This window comes from Phascolarctos cinereus, unplaced genomic scaffold (genome assembly GCF_003287225.1).
Source record: "Phascolarctos cinereus isolate Bilbo 61053 unplaced genomic scaffold, phaCin_HiC Scaffold_4;HRSCAF=312, whole genome shotgun sequence".
Taxonomy (NCBI): Eukaryota; Metazoa; Chordata; class Mammalia; order Diprotodontia; family Phascolarctidae; genus Phascolarctos; species Phascolarctos cinereus.
In genome coordinates, this window is record NW_027555847.1 from 188078863 (window position 1) to 188097507 (window position 18645).

Below are 18645 nucleotides of genomic sequence, written 5' to 3' on the forward strand. Positions count from 1 at the left end.
ACACTAGAAAATGTTCTTGAGAAAAAATCAAGCATGGAAAATACACATTGGCCAAGCTATGGCATGTAGCTGGATGAGCAGTGTGTATTTGGGACAAAAGCTTGCAATTAGAATAATGAACTAGTCCAGTACTAGAGCTGCAGGAGGCAATCAGGCTGATTGCATTTGGGAAATCATGCAGTGTTTTCAAATTGCTGCCTGCTGCAAAAACCTACCTCAAACACCAATATTCTTCTGACAGTGTTTAATGGCTGTGAATCATTGAGCTCCATGGCTCCAAAAGAATTAAAACTTCAAATAACCCAAAGACATGCAAGGAAAAGTGGTAAGGTGGATGGAACCATGAATAGGTTATAGCATTTTGCCTGTGACTGCTTCCTATGTTCAGGAAGGGATAAGATACCAAGGGTTTATGTGATCAGAAAAGGAAGTGGTCCAGTCATGTAACAATGGAAGAAAATGTATGTGGTATTCTTATACCACAAACTGAAGATGTATGAGTAATACTCTCATAACACTTGGAGTGGTATCATCATCATTCCAGGATAATACAGTGATAGCCTCCTATACTTTGTGTGGCTCTTTATAGAAGATGTGTAAGAAAATAAGGAAAAGAATCATTCAGGATGAGAAATCAATCAGTTAGGATTTATTAAGTACCTAATGTATGCTGAGTGCTATTTTAGGCACTGGAGAATACAAAATTCAAACAAAGCAGTCTTTTCAGGAGTTTCTGTTCTGCTGAGGAAAGCAACATGCATACCTGTAAGTGTATACATGTACATGTAAGTATATACAAGGTAATTTCAGAGATAAGAGTTATTAGCAGTTGTAGTAGGTTGGGGAATCAACAGTAAAGCTCTCATGTAGGAGATATTTGAGGCGAGCTTTGAAGAAAGGTAGGGAGTCTAGCAGAGGCAGAGATAAGAAGACAGTATTCCAAGCATTAAAGATAACTTAGGCAACAGAAAAGGAAAATTATAAAGTCTTGTGTGGGACCGCAGTGGAATAGAATATTATTCTGCCATAACAAATGATGAAAAGGAATGGTTTCAGAGAAACCTGGGAGGATTTTTATGAGCTGATGCAGTGAAGTGAGCAGAACCAGGAAAACAGTTCATATTACTACTACATCATAAAGAAAAACAATAGTGAAAGACTTAAGCACTATGATCAATGCCATGGCAAGTTGCAACTCCAGGAGACTGTTGGGTCATGCTTTCCATCTTTTTTTGCATAAGGGTAGTAGACTAGGGCAACTAGATGGCACACTGAATAGAGCACCAGGCCTGGAGTCAGGAAGATCTGAATTCAGATCCAGCCTCAGACACTTACTAGATGTGTGACCCTGAGTAAGTCATTTAATCCTGTTTGCCTCAGTTTCGTCATCTGTAAAATGAGCTGGAGGAGGAAATGGCAAACCACTTCTGTATCTTTGCCCAAATGGGGTCATGAAGAGTCAGGCACAGTTGAAATGACTACAGTAGACTAGAGATGTAGAGACATATTTTCAAACCCATCCAATACCTGGGTTTGCTTTGCTTCACTGACTTATTTTTTACAGGGGAGAGAGAGCAGTTTAAAGGGGGTGAGTGTTGAGGATGAACAGTGAAACTTAAAAAGGGAAGAAAAGAATGTCAGTAAAACTTAAATTTGAGTTTTGGAGTTGAAGGAAGTTCTGAAGAGGACACAGGCAATCTGGGTAATGCTGGCACTACCATCTTATAATTGCAGTATTTGGGGGGGAAAAAAAAGAAACACATTGTAGGTAGTTAGGAGTGGGGAGCTAAGCCATACATAGCAGACATTTACTTTGTTGTAGACAATCCTTTTTTTGTGATTTCTTTGTGTATTGAGACATTCATGTTAATTAGTTTTTACAAAGTTCCTAATAAGAAAGAAAAATCTTTTAAAAAGGACTACTTTAATACTTCATGGATACCATGCATACCTTATTTAATGCCATGGAGATGGCCTTGGGTTCTTGAACTCAGTTGAATAGAAGCTCTGCCAGGGTCTACAAAGCTGAAAGGTTTGAGCATAGGCTCAGCTAGGAACAACATAGCAAAATTTGAAGAGGCTCATCAGCAGATTTTACCATGAAGTGGGTTTTTTGTTTGATTGGTTTTTGGAGGTGTGGGGAGGCAAGACATAGCAACTCTAGAAGACAGTCAGCTAAGACAGGTTATGCTGTAAGACATCAGAGGGAGATATGCTGAATTGACACTAAAGGAGTCACTGATTCTTGAAGTATAAGGAATATTGAGCTCTTAAGTAGGTGGAGAAAGAAGAGAACAGACCTATCCTAAGAAGGTTTACTTTTTTAAGGGAATAAAAAGTATCTTTATCCTAGTAATTTAAATTTCCCGATTTCATTTCATTAAACCATTAGCAACAAATTCTGAGTTATCTGCTTTATTCTGTATATAGGGTTGGGGCATTTTTTTTACCCCAATAGTTACATTAAAAAAAAAAAGCAGGTGCCAAAGGGTACCTGGGGCTAATGTCTTCCTAAAAGTTTCAGTCTTTCCAATCCATTTGAACTTTAGCAGTGGTTATAGAGAGAAGATGGCAGCATACTCACAAGTTTAAAGGCAGGAAGGAAATAAGTATTTATTAAATAATGACTGTGTGCTAAGTACTGAGGATACACATAGGAGCAAAGAGAAAGATAGCTTCTGCCCTCAAGGTTCTTATATTCTAACAAGAGACAATCACAGAAAAAGGGAACTGAAAACCAGGAGTGAGAGGGGTGAAAGGAGAGATGATGGAAGAGGGCATAGTTTTGAAATCAATAATAGGAACAGGCTGGGAAGGGAATGAAGGCTGGCTTGGGCTTCTCCACAAAATGGAGGCCCCAGGATGAACTCAGCAAGAAGAGAAGGGGAGTGGGCCTTGAGAAGACCTCGTGTGTAGCTGCATGTTCCTGAATGAAGAGGCCCCAACCACTGGAAGTCCTAGGATAAGGTAGCAATAGAGGCATGGTTTTGAAGTCTGGAAGTCAATTAAAGGGTTCAGAAGGGAAGCAAGGCTGATATAAGCACTTCCTCAAAATAGGGGCCTGGTAGGAGCTCAACAATGGAAGAAGAGGACAGGTCTTGAAGAGGGATAAAGGAATTACTGAATAATTATTTTTTAAGATCGTATTATGACAAACCACGTGATCTTTTTTCTTTTTTTCTTAGATTGGGATTATTGGTGGAACTGGTCTGGATGATCCTGAAATTTTAGAAGGAAGAACTGAAAAATATGTTGACACACCATATGGCAAGGTTGATACCTTAAATCAAATGTTGCTTATTTTTTCTCTTGGATGTTTTGATTTTTTAAAGTGATGATTACATTTCCTTACAGAACTTCCATAATTATTTTCCGTATTTATTTACCCAAATATAGACCATGCCACTAAATTGAGATATTTTTGAAAGCGGAAAAAATGTATATACCTACTAAAAAATTACAACTATAGGCCATATTCAGATTTTACAAAAGCTAGATTTGAGGAGAATATATGGCTTGTATTCCAAACTGAATGTCGATATGCCAAATTTTATATACCAGTGTAGCAATATCATTAGATTCTGGGTACCTTAACCATCTGTGCTGACAGCAAGTAATGAGATAAAAAACAAACAAAATCCTTAACAGAAATGTGAAAGAAACTAATACATTTCCAGAGATAAAAAGTTAGAATTATCATTGAGTGAAAAGGAAAGGAACTCATAATAGCATGTATGACTCAACTAAAACCTAAACAAAACAAAAGTTTATCCATTCTGATGAAATATTCCAGAAGTAGGAAGATAGATGAGTTGAGACTCAAAACTTCCCACTTCTTTGGTTAACAGAGCAACTGTTATATCATATCCTTTGAACTAGTTCTGTAAAACACACTAACCCTCATTATTAGTAACTTCTCAAATTTCTTTAACCTATATAATATTTTAGGCATTAGACCTTAGATAAAAATCTTTTATTTTTATATGTTTAGGTATAATTTCTGACTGGGTTTCAATAATAATTGAAAAAAATCATTATTTTAAATAAGGAAGTTCAAATGTTATTATTGGCAAAGTAAGTTAAGGGCTTACATGTTGGCATCATAAGAATGCATAGTTTTGGGGGGTTTTGCCGGAATATACAGAGAGAGAAGATAGGAAATGGTAAATAATTCTTAAAAGACCCATCTCACTTCAGTGAAGATAAAACTGAACTTAATTGTGTTGACTCATTTTGTGTGATTAAAATAATGGCATGATCGTAGCATAAGATCTAGGGCCGAAAAGGACTCATAGGAGCCATCTAGTCCTGCCTTTCATATTGTTTTTTTAGGCCATTAGCAGAAAGTCACAACTTTCATTTTTCTAGATTTGTTGTCATTACTCTCTGCCTTTTTTTTTTCTTATTTCACATATTAGACATAAGGGCAAACCCTTGTGGGTTCTCTGAGCATGTTTTCATAGCTTTTAAAAATCATACCTCTAGTAGGTTTGAAGGATTATTTTTTCCCCCTACCCTACCAAAACCTAATAGTTCTTACTTGGGGGTATTATTCAGTGTCTGGGTTGGGTGGCTTAATAAGAACATGAGATTAGAAGGAGCTGAGAGTACTAGATTTATCTCCACAGAGGCTGTCTCACTTGGTACAGAAGTACATGTATATATCTTACAAGGCTGAATGTACTTCCAGCTCTAGCCAGTAGGCAAGAGAATTTAAACCATTGACCACAAAGAGATCAATGAAGAGAGCATGAATAGTCCCATTAAAACTCCTAGAAAACTCAAATCACCTTTTCTGACTAGATAGTGTTTTCATGTATGAGGGAAAGAATTTTTTTTGTCATGGGCTGTGTCTTCTTAGAATAAATTATTTTCTTAAAAAGGGTAATTTTTTAAAATTTTGCACCAATGTCACATGTCCTTTTCTTTCTATATCATGTGCAGCCATCAGATGCCTTGATTTTGGGGAAGATAAAAAATGTTGACTGTGTCCTGCTTGCAAGGTAAGAAATCACAGATTTAGAGCTAGAAAGGACCTTAGAGGCCATGGAATCCAACCTTTTACAGGTGATGAAACTGAGACCCAGAAAGGTTAAGTGATTTGTCCAAGGCAACAGTTAATAAAGTAGCAGCAACAATGGTCTGCAGAGATGGGATTTGAACCCAGGTTCTATGACTCCAAATCTGGTCAGATACTTTTCATTGTGCCACACTGCCTCCAGTGATAACTTTAAGGTTTATTTTAGTTTAAGTAGGATTTGACATTTTAAAAAATCTTTTGGCAAGGAAGGAAATAAGGATCTTGCCCTTTAAAGTATTATCAGTGTTTTCTTTTGAACTCCAGCTAAATTTCAAATAAAAATTGCCTGTTGGTTAATCTCTCGATGTTACCCACAACCTTGCAAAATGGCAAAAGTTAGAATTTGGTAAATCTAGTGAAGCCACAGTCCTGTTGAGTTATCTCCTTAAAATTAAAGATTTTCAAAATGAAGGCATTTACTTCTGGGATGATACAATAAGCCTTGTTTGTTTGTTTAGGTTGAAAAAGTGGTTTCTTTGAATGAAAAGACCACTGAATGGAGTCAGAATTGGATGGCTCCTCAGATTTCAGTTAAAAGAGCTGATTACTTGTAGACTTGTTCTTTTTGAGTTTTCTGCCACAGAATGGTCAGTTTTGAAAGAAAGCATTTTTTGATTTTTTAATCTGTGCTCTCTTTTGTGGTGTTGATATATTCTGTTGGTAGTTGTTAAAGCTTAAACTCATGAATTGATGAGGGTTTTATTTCTCCCATTTTATGATGGTATACTTAATTTGGGTTGAGTAGGTTATTGGTTCCCCTGAAGCCTTCTTAGTATTTTGTCTCCAAAACTAGACCAGAGCTGTCCTTGTAAGTATGAATGTCACAGCTGTGGGATTTAGTCAGCTTTAGGCTCATTTGTCTTTTATCTAAGTCCTTTATTATCACCTATCTGGTATATGTTTTCATTAGGCTGACTTCCTCTCATTAGAAATTTTTTTCCCTTCAATTTCAAATGTGCCTAAATTACGTAATGGGTATAAAATTTCTGTCTCCTCAAAAGAAAAAAAAAGTTATATCACATGGCCAAAAACTGAGTCAAACTGCATTTCTGTAAAGGAACCACTTCCCTTAGTGGAATAAACCTATTTTAAAATTATCAGTGGGCCTGTGGTTTTATCTAAGTGAACCTAGGTTCCTTTTACCACCAAGTTGAGTTTTGCATTTTTATACCGTGATAAATCACATGATGTAGTTTTTCTCTCTTGGAGTGTTAGTAAATCAGGATGAATATAAAGTGGGCTTGGATTTATCATCGTCCTAAACAAGTGTGTCTCTGGTTATATGCAGATTCTTTCACTTTTTTGAATACTATTCAAAATGAATGCTAGAAAGAAAAGCACATACATCAATAAAGCATTTAAAAATAGAATAAAAAGAAGTTAAAGTGGTACAAACAAGGCAGTTTTGTTACTACATCACTAAATGTATGATATACTTTTAAAATATACAAGCTTTTTTTGTTCTTTGTATTTTGAAATACTTGTGGTTGTTGGTAGTCGAAAAGTTCATAGCAGAAAATTTTTAAAAAACTAAATCCTAAATTTCATAGGTGCTGTCATTAGCTAATTATAATAAATCATTCATGGTGCTTTCAAAAACAAATTTGGCACATAAAAAATTAATGTAGGTTTGTTACAGTGGCATTCAAAAGAGAATCCTAAAAGATTTGACTTGTGTTTTTTCTAATGGTGAGCACTTAAGGCTCTTTGTGATTCTTCTGACAGCCTGGCACAGTATCAAGGGCAGGATGTTAATGCATATTATGTGCAAGGGGTGAATGTATTTTCTTTAGTAAACACCAACCAAACAAAACCATCCTGGTTTCAATATATTTAGGGTCAGCATAAGAAATTAAATGGGAATTTGAAGGGAGTTTTGCAGAAGCTGCAGGTGACACATGAAGGCCAGCAATCAGCACAGATCCTATGACCAAATGCTTCACCCAAATTTTACAGTAAGGTACTGTAAACACCCCATGAAAGAAAAAAAAAAAATCAGACTTCTGTGGTACTAAAAGAGGGCCAAAAAATTTTACATGGATTTTCCAGATCACAGGGGTGCCATGCCCCTAACACCCAAGATATGTATGGAAGGGATAACTGTACTGATAAAATTTGCCTGGGATATCTGGATGCTTTTAAAAATTTTACCTCTGGGAGCAGTAAGGTGGTGCAGTGGATACAGTACTGGCCCTGAACTCGAGGACCTGAGTTCAAATCAAGCTTCAAGACTTAGCTAGCTATGTGACACTGGGAGGTCACTTATCCCCAATTGCCTCCAAAAACAAAACAAAAAATTTCACCTCAGAGGCCTTTTTGTTTTCTGGTCATAACCACCTCACCCCCCAGTATTTGAGGTTTGGAGTATTCATAATAATACTTTTGACAATTACTCTTCTATCATAAGCTAAATAGAGTGCTGACATTTAAAGGTTAAGGAACCCTATAATACCATGCCACTGTCATAAAGAAAGGAGTGAATGGTCCTAGTTGGTACCTTGAGCATGTCTGCTTTTAAGAAAGCAGAAATATTAAATAATCTGTGTGCTTCACAAACCTTAAAAGTGCCATATAAATGTCAGATATACTATTTCTGTCTAGTATTATCTTTATGGGAAAATCAACTTTATTTAAAAGTTAATAAAGTCTTCATAAGAATATGATAATGACAATAATGCATAGTAATGGGCATTTTACTTGTATAATTTTTTAAAAGATCCTAAGAGCAGTTGGATGGCACAGTGGGTAGAGCACTGGCCCTGGTGTGTCAGGAGCACCTGAATTCAGATGTGACCTGAGCTGTGGGACCCTGGGCAAGTCATTTAACCCCATTTGATCCCCCACCCAAAAAAAAAAAGGGCTTGTGCTTTCTTCTCTTTTGTTTCTTTCCTGTAGACATGGAAGGCAGCATACCATCATGCCTTCAAATATCAACTTCCAAGCAAACATCTGGGCCTTAAAGGAAGAGGGCTGCACTCATGTTATAGTGACTACTGCTTGTGGCTCTTTAAGGGAAGAAATTCAACCAGGAGACATTGTCATAATTGACCAGTTTATTGACAGGTAAGGAGTTATTTTTTGTTGTTGTTATTGTTTTTAAGAAGTTTCAAACACCCGTAAGATCATGAGTCATTAGGTAGTGTGTGAGAAAATGCTTTTCCTCTCCTGGATGAGTGTAATCAGGCTTGAGTAGTCAAGTTTAAAATGCAGGTATGGGGCAAGGAACATTTTAGGGTGTTAAAAAAAATTAGTGTCAAGAATTCAGATGTTATTGTTTCTGTAAAGATCAGTTACTATCTCAAGCCTTGGCAGTAGGCAGAGTTCTGAATCTGTACTGAATTCCCAAAAAGGATGGGGAGGAATTACAAAATGTTGACAATAATGGTGATTTCAGGACCTAAAAGTTGTTGGGGAATTGTGTATTAGGTAAATTAGATAAGGAATGAATCTTGATTAAGCTCAATTCTAGAAGTGAGATAGATATTAACTTTTTAGCTATAAGTAATTACCGATCTATGTCCTAAACCCTTTTGTCTTCTGTAGTAAGAGAAGGTTTGGCAGGACTTTTGCTGGACTCTATTAAATAACTTTTTAAGGGGTGGTGCAGAGAAATCAGAATATGTTAGAGTGGCTTGAGGTACCTGGGAAGAAAAGAACAGGAAGCTGGACAAGTTTCTGAGATTCCAGAGCACAAAAAGCAATGGCCCTGACTCCTTTCCTTCCTTCCTTTCTTCTCTTCCCTCCATATTTACTTTCTTTCCTACCTTTTTATTCTTTCTCTTTGAAAAAAAATCACAATTCCAAAATGACAATTTTCATTGTTATTTAAAAACCTAGTTGCCTAACCAGCTGACTGGTTCCTTTTTCATTGATCTTGTCAGACCTAAAGTGTAGAAAGTTTTCTGTGTGAGTCTGTAGCTTCTCAAAACCATCTGTTATATATTTATTTCTACAGTGTAGCCACATGTGGCCTCTAGGCCGCAAGTTCCCTACCCCTGTCTTAGCCCAACCTTCTTGTAATCCATGCTGTCATCAAATTTGAAATGGGGAGATAAAAAGGGTCCTTCAAGGATCCACTTCCTGCCTACTACTCCTTGATTTCATCTTTCTTGAGCTGGAAGACCTAGATTCAAGTCCTGAGTGTGACAACAACATACTATATAATTTGGAACAAGTTATATTCCCATATTTGGAAGTTTTCCCAATACTACTATTTTAGTATCAGTCCTTATTATCATCTTCCTCAATTTTTGCAATTCAATAGCTTTCTTAGAAGTATTCCTTCTCCCCTTCAGTCTGTTCTTTATGTTGCTGCTGGAAGATTTTTTTTAATCTATCTCATTACCTCATTTTTGAAAAATCTTCCAGATTCAACTTGATCGTACCACTTCTGTCTTCTATTCAATAAACTCTGTTACTTCCAAGATAAAAAATAAAATGCTCTGTTTGACAATATCCCAAGGAAGATTGGATCAGGACATTCCATCTCTTTGAAAAGGATAGTTATTCATGAATGAATCCCTTTAAGAATATAGAAACTCTGCTACCTCAGAGTCCAAGGAGGAGCCGGGATCTCAGGAAAGATAGGTAAGAAAGGAGATAGCACAGCATATGATCAGCATGGTATAATAGACAGAGTGATAAAACAGGAGTCAGAAAGATTTGGGTTCAAATTCTGCCTCAGAAGACTAGCTTTGTGACTGGGCAAAACACTTAACTCTCTGAACTTCACTTTCATCTTTTTAAAAATTTAATTTTTTAAAAATTTATGAAATAAAAGCATTTCCTTAATAGCAGGATTAAAATTTTTTTTTTTAATTTTGAGGCAGTTGGGATTAAGTGACTTGCCCAGAGTCACACAGCTAGTGAGTATTATGTGTCTGAGGCCAGATCTGAACTCAGGTCCTCCTGACTCCAAGGCTGAAGCTCCACCCACTGTGCCACCTTGCTGCCCCCTGTAACAGCAGAATTTTTAAAAAAGATAATTGCAGATGAAGCTGCAAATCTATTTATGTACAACTTGCTATTCCTTTGAAATACATAATAAAGTTATCATGTAAATTTTTTTCTTCCCTCCCCCAAAGAGGCTACCATTAGACGTGTGTGTGTGTGTAAGTAAAAGCTCTATATACATACTTCAATTTATCAGTTCTTTTTTCTGGATGTAGATAGCATTTTCCTTTATAGGTCCTTTGTAGTAGTTAATTTGGGTGTTTATAAAAGTCAAAATGACTTAGTTATGCAAAGCAACATTGCTGTTGCTATATACAATGTTCTCTTGGTTCTGCTCATTTCACTCTTTATTATTTCGTACAAGTCTTTCTATGCCCTTCTAAGATCATTGTAATTATGTAGCCTTCAATTTGGTAGAGGAATTGGGCGGGGAGGGGGGTGCGGTATGTGTGCCAGAATTACAGTTATGGAAGACTGGTACTTACATTTTTTGAGACTCTAGGCAAGATTTTTCTATCTTAAAGAATTCCCACAGTGACAAAAATCAAGGTACTTGCAATATTGATATACATTTTAGGATTTTATCCCCAGAGTACTGTGATATATAAAGCATGTAAAGATGAAGCAGTTTTGTTTTGGTCCTGCAGAGAAGCATGAAAACAGATCTGTATTCTCAAGATATTTCACAGAGATCAGCATTGTGCATGCCCTTCCACATATAAGCTTTCCAAATGAGAGTGGCCACATCAGATTTGTATGATCTCAAAAACATTGATGAAGTCTCACAGCCCATGTTGAGATTTTTTATATTCTGAACATCAGTCCTCCATTTTATTCAACATTCCAAACTGTAAAATGCTGAAAACCCCTATGTGTGTGTAAAATGGAGCTAGTTGGGTGAGGGTGTGGCTGTCATAAATTTGAATTTACAGGAAAGTTTCTCAACTGGCATTTTAAAATGAGATTAGCCATTTCTCATTTCTAATTATGATTGATGAAATAGGATTGAGTAAAAATACTTGTCAGAAGCTTAGATAACAGGACTATGTTATCTTTTTCATCTCTGTACTACCCCGCCCCAAAAAGGGGAAAAAAAACCTTCATAAAGTTGCTATTTCACAATAACAAACCTGTTGAATTGTCCTTTGCTCCAGTTCCTAGCTTTGTGGAGTCACTATAAGCCAACGTATTCCATTTAAATGATGGTGATTTTTTTCCTCTAGCCAGAGCTACATATTAAGACTGCTTGGTCATGGAGGGTAATAATTCACTCATTTAACAAGCATTTATTAAGGGCTACTTCTACACAGCACAAAATATTCTCTGCACTCAAGAAGTTTGCTTTTCAGAGTGTATGTATAAGGGGGGGGGGAGATAATACATATCAATAAAAGGTAATTTTTTGAAAGGTTCCAGGAACAGTAACAGCTGGTTTGAATAAGGACAGGCCTGTGAGTAGTAGGTGACATTTTAGCTGAACTTTTAAGGAAGCTAGCAATTCTAACAGGCAGATGTAAGTAAGGAGTTTATTCTAGGCACAGGCAACAGAATATGAGAGCTAGAACTTGTGTAAAGGGGCTAACAAGGCAAGTCAGTCTGAGTAGAATACAAAGATCATGCAGGGAAGTAGTGTGAAATCAGTTGGAAGAAGAATGTGAAGCCAGAATATAAAGCATTTTAAAAGACACAGAGGAGTTTTTATTTTATCCTGGTGGTAGTAGGAGGGACATAGAACTTCTTAAGCAGGGCAGTGACATGGTTGGAACTGTACCTTGGGAATATCAATTTGGCAACTATGTGGAGGATACCCATCTTAGCAGCCATGCACTGGTATCCCAAGGCAAGGCTAAAGTGTTTTCTCTCCTTCAGGTCTAGATGGGTTGGCCAGAATATGATGCTCTTGTGAGGCAAGTGTCTGGGCCCCCACCTCCCACCCCACTACAGTCCTGAAGGGTTTGAAGAACTAGTAATTAATGTCTTCTACAAGGAGCTCTTGAGGCCCTAGGAATCTTGTTCTCCTTTCTCACAGTTTACTGGGCCAGATTTGCCCCTTGTAGCATATTCCTTTATTGTTATATCATTTCTTTCTCATTTTTTGGTAGAGATGGCTTTAGTGGTACTTTGCCGTAGCTCTTTACTTCTATTCTTGGGGTAGAGAGAGAGAGAGAAAGGTTGTTTCCAAGATTATTTTCCTTTTCTAAATAAGGTTTATAAGCCCAGTGGAGTTAGTGTTTTACAAGGGTTTTCCCTACCACCTTCATGCCTTTGCTAACAAAATTGCCAGAGTATTTGTGTGTACAAGTTCAGTCACTATTATGGATTTCCCTAAGTACAGAGTATTTAGGAGACTGGTATTTCTTTTACTTACCTATTGGACTTGAAGTGAAGATGGGTATGTACATGCTTGTTTTATTTCCAAAAATTTGACTCAACTTTGAAAGAATTACTTCTCCAGGGTGATTACCAGCATTTATTAAGTGACTGTTATGTCCTAAAAGCTCAGTGGTAGTGCAGTCCCTGCCCTTAGAAAGCTCACCGATACTAAGATTGTGTTGCTGAACCCATGTTCTAAGCAAAGATTTATCCTTCTGTAATTCACTTCTTTCTTCATTACATTATGGCTGTGTGTCTTATGTTTGTCAATGCTTCTGAAATTTCCTTGACATTTATTATCGGTTGAGGAGAAGCTATGTGAATGATTTGTTTTTGCCAACTGAGGAGTTTCTTGGGTTTCTCATAATAGCTTCACAACATGCCAAAAAAAATTCACCATGATAGCTTTCTCATGTCAGTCTTCATACCATTGTCCTCTAGACCTGAGCCAAATAAGTCTACTCTGTCATGTAAGATAACCTTAAAGTTCATGTCTCTCCTGTCTCCTCTTCTGTATTATTTGCCCAGTTCCTTTGACTCACCTTAATATAGCATAGTTTGAAAATTTAGGTTATCACCAGCTACTACTAGCTACAAAAGTCCCACCACCTCTGACATTTACTGGCTTTATGACCCTGGGAAAACCATTAACGTGTCAGTGCCCTAAACTATCTGAAGATTATAAGTTGCAATGAAAGTACTGATCTTTATTGGCAAAGGAAGTTCCTCATCAGAAGCTCACTATATAGAAGAAATCACAGATCCAGTCTCCCACCCCCAAAAATCCTTCATAAAATATAACACCCCAAACTGAACATAGTTAATATCCCTAATCCTTAGTTTCCTCACCTGTTAAATGAAGAAAATTTTACCTCACTTAAGCTGTGAAGGCAATATTTTGTAAATTTAAAGCACTTCCCCAACGTTCTCTGACTCTCTGTGCCACACAAGGCAGTCCCTGATTTGGGGATGAAATGATCTGAAATCATGAATTAAACCTGGATAATAGCTCTGGGCAGTGGTCATGGATCCCAGTTTCTACCCCTTGTGATGAGTGTCTCCCCTTCTCACCATACTGCCTTGATTTTTCTCTTAAAGAAATAAATCAAGGGGGCAGCTAGGTGGCGCAGTGGATAGAGCCCCGGCCCTGAAGTCAGGAGGACCTGAGTTCAAATGTGGCCTCAGAACAAACACTTAACACTTACTAGCTGTGTGACTCTGGGCAAGTCACTTAACCCAATTGCCTAAAAGCAAAAATAAATAAATAAATGAATGAATGAATGAATGAATGAATGAACAAATAAATAAATAAATAACAAGGTGCTTCATAATAGGAAAGATTTTAGTATTAACTCTATGACATATACTACTACATCTGACCTTTTACAGTTGGTTTGTGGCCTCTGCTTTTCCTCAGCGCTCAACACTGTGCCTTGTATGTAGTGAGTGGACGCTTGATGAGGGTTCTTTGAATTAATTTAAATTTCTTTTGTCGATGTTCTTTTCGTTGTGTGTAGGGGGGGATTGGAGTGGATGTAAATTTGGGAGCTTTACTCAAAAATATCTAATAATTCTGGCCATTACTTCACCACTACCATCATCTCCTCAGCTGAAATCCTGTCTCTTACACTTACTTACCTGTATTACTTTGAGCAAGTCATTTAACCATCATGGGGCTCAGTTTCCTTATCTGTAAAAATGAAGGGATTGAACCAGAATTCCTCTGACTGACTTTGGTTCTCTTATCCCATGATCCTATGAAACTTTTCGGTCCAAGGATTTCTTAATTGTTAAAATTGTCCTTTTCTCAGTCCTCACCTTCATTTACTTCTCTGAAGCCTTTGACACTGTGAACCCTCTCCTTCCTCCTAGATACTCTCTCCTCCATTGGCTTTCATAACATGCCCCTACTTGTCTGACTGTTTTTCTGTCTCCTTTGCTGGGTCATTCATGTCTCACTTTCTAATCATAATTAGAGCTGTTCAGCAGTGGAATAAACCAGCTTCATGAGTTGATGCAGATAGTCAAATACAGTCTGAATGTTCACTTGTTGGGGATTTTGCATAGGAGATTCTTGTCCAGCTGTGATTTAGGTTAGGTGACCATCTCTGAGGTGTTTTCTGACTTAGATTTTATTTGAAGATGAGACTAGCATGCTGCTTGCTTGCTTAGGAGTATGAGGAGTAAGAATTCCTTTTTACATCGTACTTTTAATACTGCATCCCTTCAGAAGTAAGGGAACTTTTTTATTTAAAGGAAAGAAAAGCTTTTTAATTTGCATTATCAGAGTTGATAGGTTATAATTTATTGATTATTTCCACAGGTTGGTAGAATACCATCTAATACTTAAAAGACATAAAATAGTAGATTTGGAATTGGACAGTGCATTAGAGACCATCTTATTCACATGTTCAGTTTTACAAATGAATAAACTGAGACTCAGAAAATAGCCTGTTTAGAATTGGGCATGGATTTTAAAAATTTTTTTCAATTAATGAAAATTTTCTTTCTCTCACTCATACTTTCCCCTCTTAACAAGCCTCCAAAGAAACTTGTCCAAGTCAGAGTGAGTGAGTGAGTGTGTGTGTGTCTCCTATAGGAAGTGGGTAGCAAGTTTTCATGAGTCCTCTGGGAATGTGGTTACTCATTTCATTGACCACAGTGCATAAGTCTTTCATAGTTGTTTGTCTTCACAATATTGTTGTTATTGTATAAATTGTTTTCCTGGTTCTGATCAGTTCTCTCTGCATCAGTTCACACACATGACAGACGTGTTGGAACCAGTTCAGATTTGCTGATTGTAAAATTTTCATTTTGAACATTTACACTTTGGAAAATCAGCCAGTGATACAAATCAAGGCCTGATTGATTATTTTGTCGATTGTCTAAACTTAAGAAAGCGATGGAGGAAATATTTAAAATGTAGATTAACATTAAGTGTGTCATACATACATTTTTTTCCCTAGAAGAGCCAGTTGTTAAACATAAACTAGCTTACTTCCTGATACAATTCTTCTTAAGTTTCTTTAAAACCATCATTACCGTCATTTCTTAGGGCATAATAACATTGCATCACTTTTATATACTGTTACTTGTTCAGCTATTCCCCAGTTGATAGAAACTGCCTCAGTTTCTAGTTCATGGCCACTGAAAAAGAACTGTTATAAATATTTTTGTGCGTATGAGTACTTTCCCTCTTCTTTTGTTCTCTTTGGGGCATGTAGTTTATTAATTTTTGAGGCATAGTTCCAAATTGCTTTTCAGAATGTCTAGACCAGCTCATAGCTCCACCCACTGTGTACTAATGTGCCCATTTTTCCCACAGAATTTGGGACAAATGTTGAAAGAGGTGAGGTGGGATAGTGGAAAAAGCATTCAGAAGGACCGGGTGTTTTTAAACCCAGTCTTCCACTAATTGGCCCCGTGACCTTGGGCAGTTCACCTAATCTACAATAGTCCTTGGCTTTGAAACAAAAGGTTTGGGCAAGATTACTCACACATACAGATTTGTCTGTTTTGAATTTATCTCCTCTTCAGAGAGTGTGACTTCTTAGAAGTATTAATTATTAAAGGAATGGTTTGGGTGATCTATTTTTGTTTAAAAATTTGTTTTTAGCATACTTAACAAAAAGTCCCTCTTTGTGAATGTTTAATACTGGAGGATTATTTCATTCTCTTCTCTTTTCCCAACTGTGTCATAAGCTTTTGAAAACACTTCCCACTAACACCCTATGAATAGCACCACAAACAACACATTAAAACAATACTATTAATAATCCGGACCTTAATTGGGGGCAGGAGGAGGGAATCAAAACCCAGATCATTTTTTTCATTGTTTTCTTCCTCTCCTCCCCTAGGTTCCCCTTCTCCTACCTCACACAATTATTTCATTAATTTGTACTTAAGTTTTCTTGATTTAAAAAATGTTTCTTGGGATGGGGGGAGGGGTGTGCATGTGAGATTTCTGGTTATATGAGTTTTCTAGTTAATTGAAGAGCAAACCTTTTGTGTTGACCTTGCAATTGGGAATTTTTAGAGAATGTCATATTAGATTTTTAAAATTTCATTAGTGTAGGGAATACAAATGGGTAAAGTCCCATATCATTGATCAGTGAGGTTAATGTTAATCCAGAGTTGACTGTCCTACAGTCAGATGTGGTTTAGAGAAAGGACAAATAAGAGGTAATTGCTAGGCCAAAAAGGCCAGCTTTGGTTAAAATTCAGATGTTCTCAGTTAGTTAAAAGAGTGTTAGACTAAGTGCTAGTCTTAGACCTATGCACTAACTAGTACCATCTCAACTAACTGTAATATACTGAACTTAGAATCAGGAATACCTGGGTTTGGGTAACCTTCAGTATTTAGTAGCTGATTGACTATTGGCAAGTAACTTAACATCTTGTGTCTTCCAGCCTCAGTTTCCCCATCTGTAAAGTCTTGACAATAATACTGTAATACCTGCCTCAGAGTTGTGAGGTTCAATAAGATGATATGTATAAAATGTTATGTGAATTTTAAAGCATTATATACATGTCAGGTACTGTCATCAACACCTCTCCCTTTCCTTCGTCTTGTCTTCCAATGTAGACCCTATAGAGACTAGGTATACTGGAGGAAGAATATCAATAGATATCTTGTTTGTCAAAACCCAGAAAAGGTCCCACCAAAATAATGACCTCAGGTGTCTATATACAGATAGAACAAAGTATGATAGACAACATGGTTAGTAGTAGTTTCTACCCCTGCTGTTTTCAGGTTCTGTTTCATTCATTCTGCTGAAATAGCACTCTTTATTGAGGTCTCTCTTAACACTCATTAAATCTAGTAGCCTTCTTCAGATCTTGTTCTTCTTGATCTCTGTAGCATTAACATGTCAGCTGTTCCATCTTTGCTACTCTTCCCTTACTATTTTGGTATGTCTAATTCCAAGTTCTTCTGTTTCTCTATCTCTTTTGGGACTCTTCCTCCCACCCACTAAAAGGAGGCATTCTCCAGACTTCTAGTTCCACATTTCCAAATGCTTGCAGAATATTTCCATCTAGATGTGTACTCTACCTTTCCCATAACACCAAAAGCTGCTTCTCTACCTGCTATATTACCAGTATCCCACATTTAGGTTGTAAGACTAGGTATGGTGGACATCTTGGGTAAATATAAAGATGGCAAATGGCTAATAGTCCAGCTGAGTCTTTGAAGGCTAATAAGGAAATGAGTCTAGAAATGTAGATTAGATTAGACTTTAAATGCTGAGCTGAGAAATTTGTATGTTATCATGGAGGAAATTGAGAGTAACTGAAAGTTTTTGAGTAGGAAACTAGCATTAAGTCTTGCCCTTGTGCATTTTAGACTACCGTGCTAAGAGTGAGGCACTGTGTTAGGTACTAAGGACACGGAGTTTTTTTTAATGGTAATAAGCATCGTCTTTTAAAACCAGCACTTAGGGGCAGCTAGGTGACGCAGTGGATAGAGCGCCAGCCCTGGAGTCAGGAGGACCTGAGTTCAAATTTGTGCTCAGACCAAACACTTGACACTTACTAGCTGTGTGACCCTGGGTAAGTCACCTAACCCCAAGTGCCTAAAAAAAAAAAACAGCCCTTAATGCAAGTTCTTAATATTTTTTCTTTTTTTCTTCTCTTTTTCCTATTTATTTGTTTTTAGTTTTCAGCAATCACTTCCATAAGCTTTTGAGTTTTAAATTTTCTCCTCCTCCCTCCACACCTCCTTCCCCAAGACGGCATGCAGTCTGATATGGTTCTTGATATTTTTTTAATAAATGAACACAACTAGGGGCAAAGAGTTATCCTCTACCTAGCTCTGTCATCTCCCTACCCATATTTCTATTTTTTTTTTTATTTCTATTCCTTTCTTTCTCTATGAGTAGCAATTGTTTCATACTTACTTGTATTCACAGTGCCTGGCATTTTGAAAATATTTGTTGCACTCTTGTCTGTTCTGGAGATTGTAGATGCCTAAAGGTTTGGCCATTTAAAGTAAGTCCTACAGAAGAAGGCTAGTGGTTTGATTTTATAAACTTGGACAAGAAGGCAGTAAGGGTTGGAGATGTTTCCCTTAGAATAATTCCACAAAAGCACATGTAGTGCTTTTGGATAAAACTTGTATCTTGAATAATACTGTTTTCAATTAAGAACATTTCATGCTGGCTCTTTTTTAATGTCTCTTAGACTTAAGAAAATTTTAATTTTTTCCCCTTTTAGTGCTTTTATTCCTTAGATGAGACAGG

General features: G+C 36.9%; 1 protein-coding gene across 1 annotated transcript in view; it reads left to right on the top strand.

The window, feature by feature from the left end:
• The window catches only part of MTAP (methylthioadenosine phosphorylase), a 57873-nt gene that overhangs the window by 14766 nt on the left and 24462 nt on the right, over positions 1 to 18645 (top strand). Inside the window, exons 2-4 of the mRNA XM_020976699.2 lie at positions 3186 to 3272; positions 4945 to 5003; positions 7976 to 8143. Of these exons, the coding sequence (XP_020832358.1) occupies positions 3186 to 3272; positions 4945 to 5003; positions 7976 to 8143 (314 nt within the window). The remainder of the gene's footprint in view (positions 1 to 3185; positions 3273 to 4944; positions 5004 to 7975; positions 8144 to 18645) is intronic.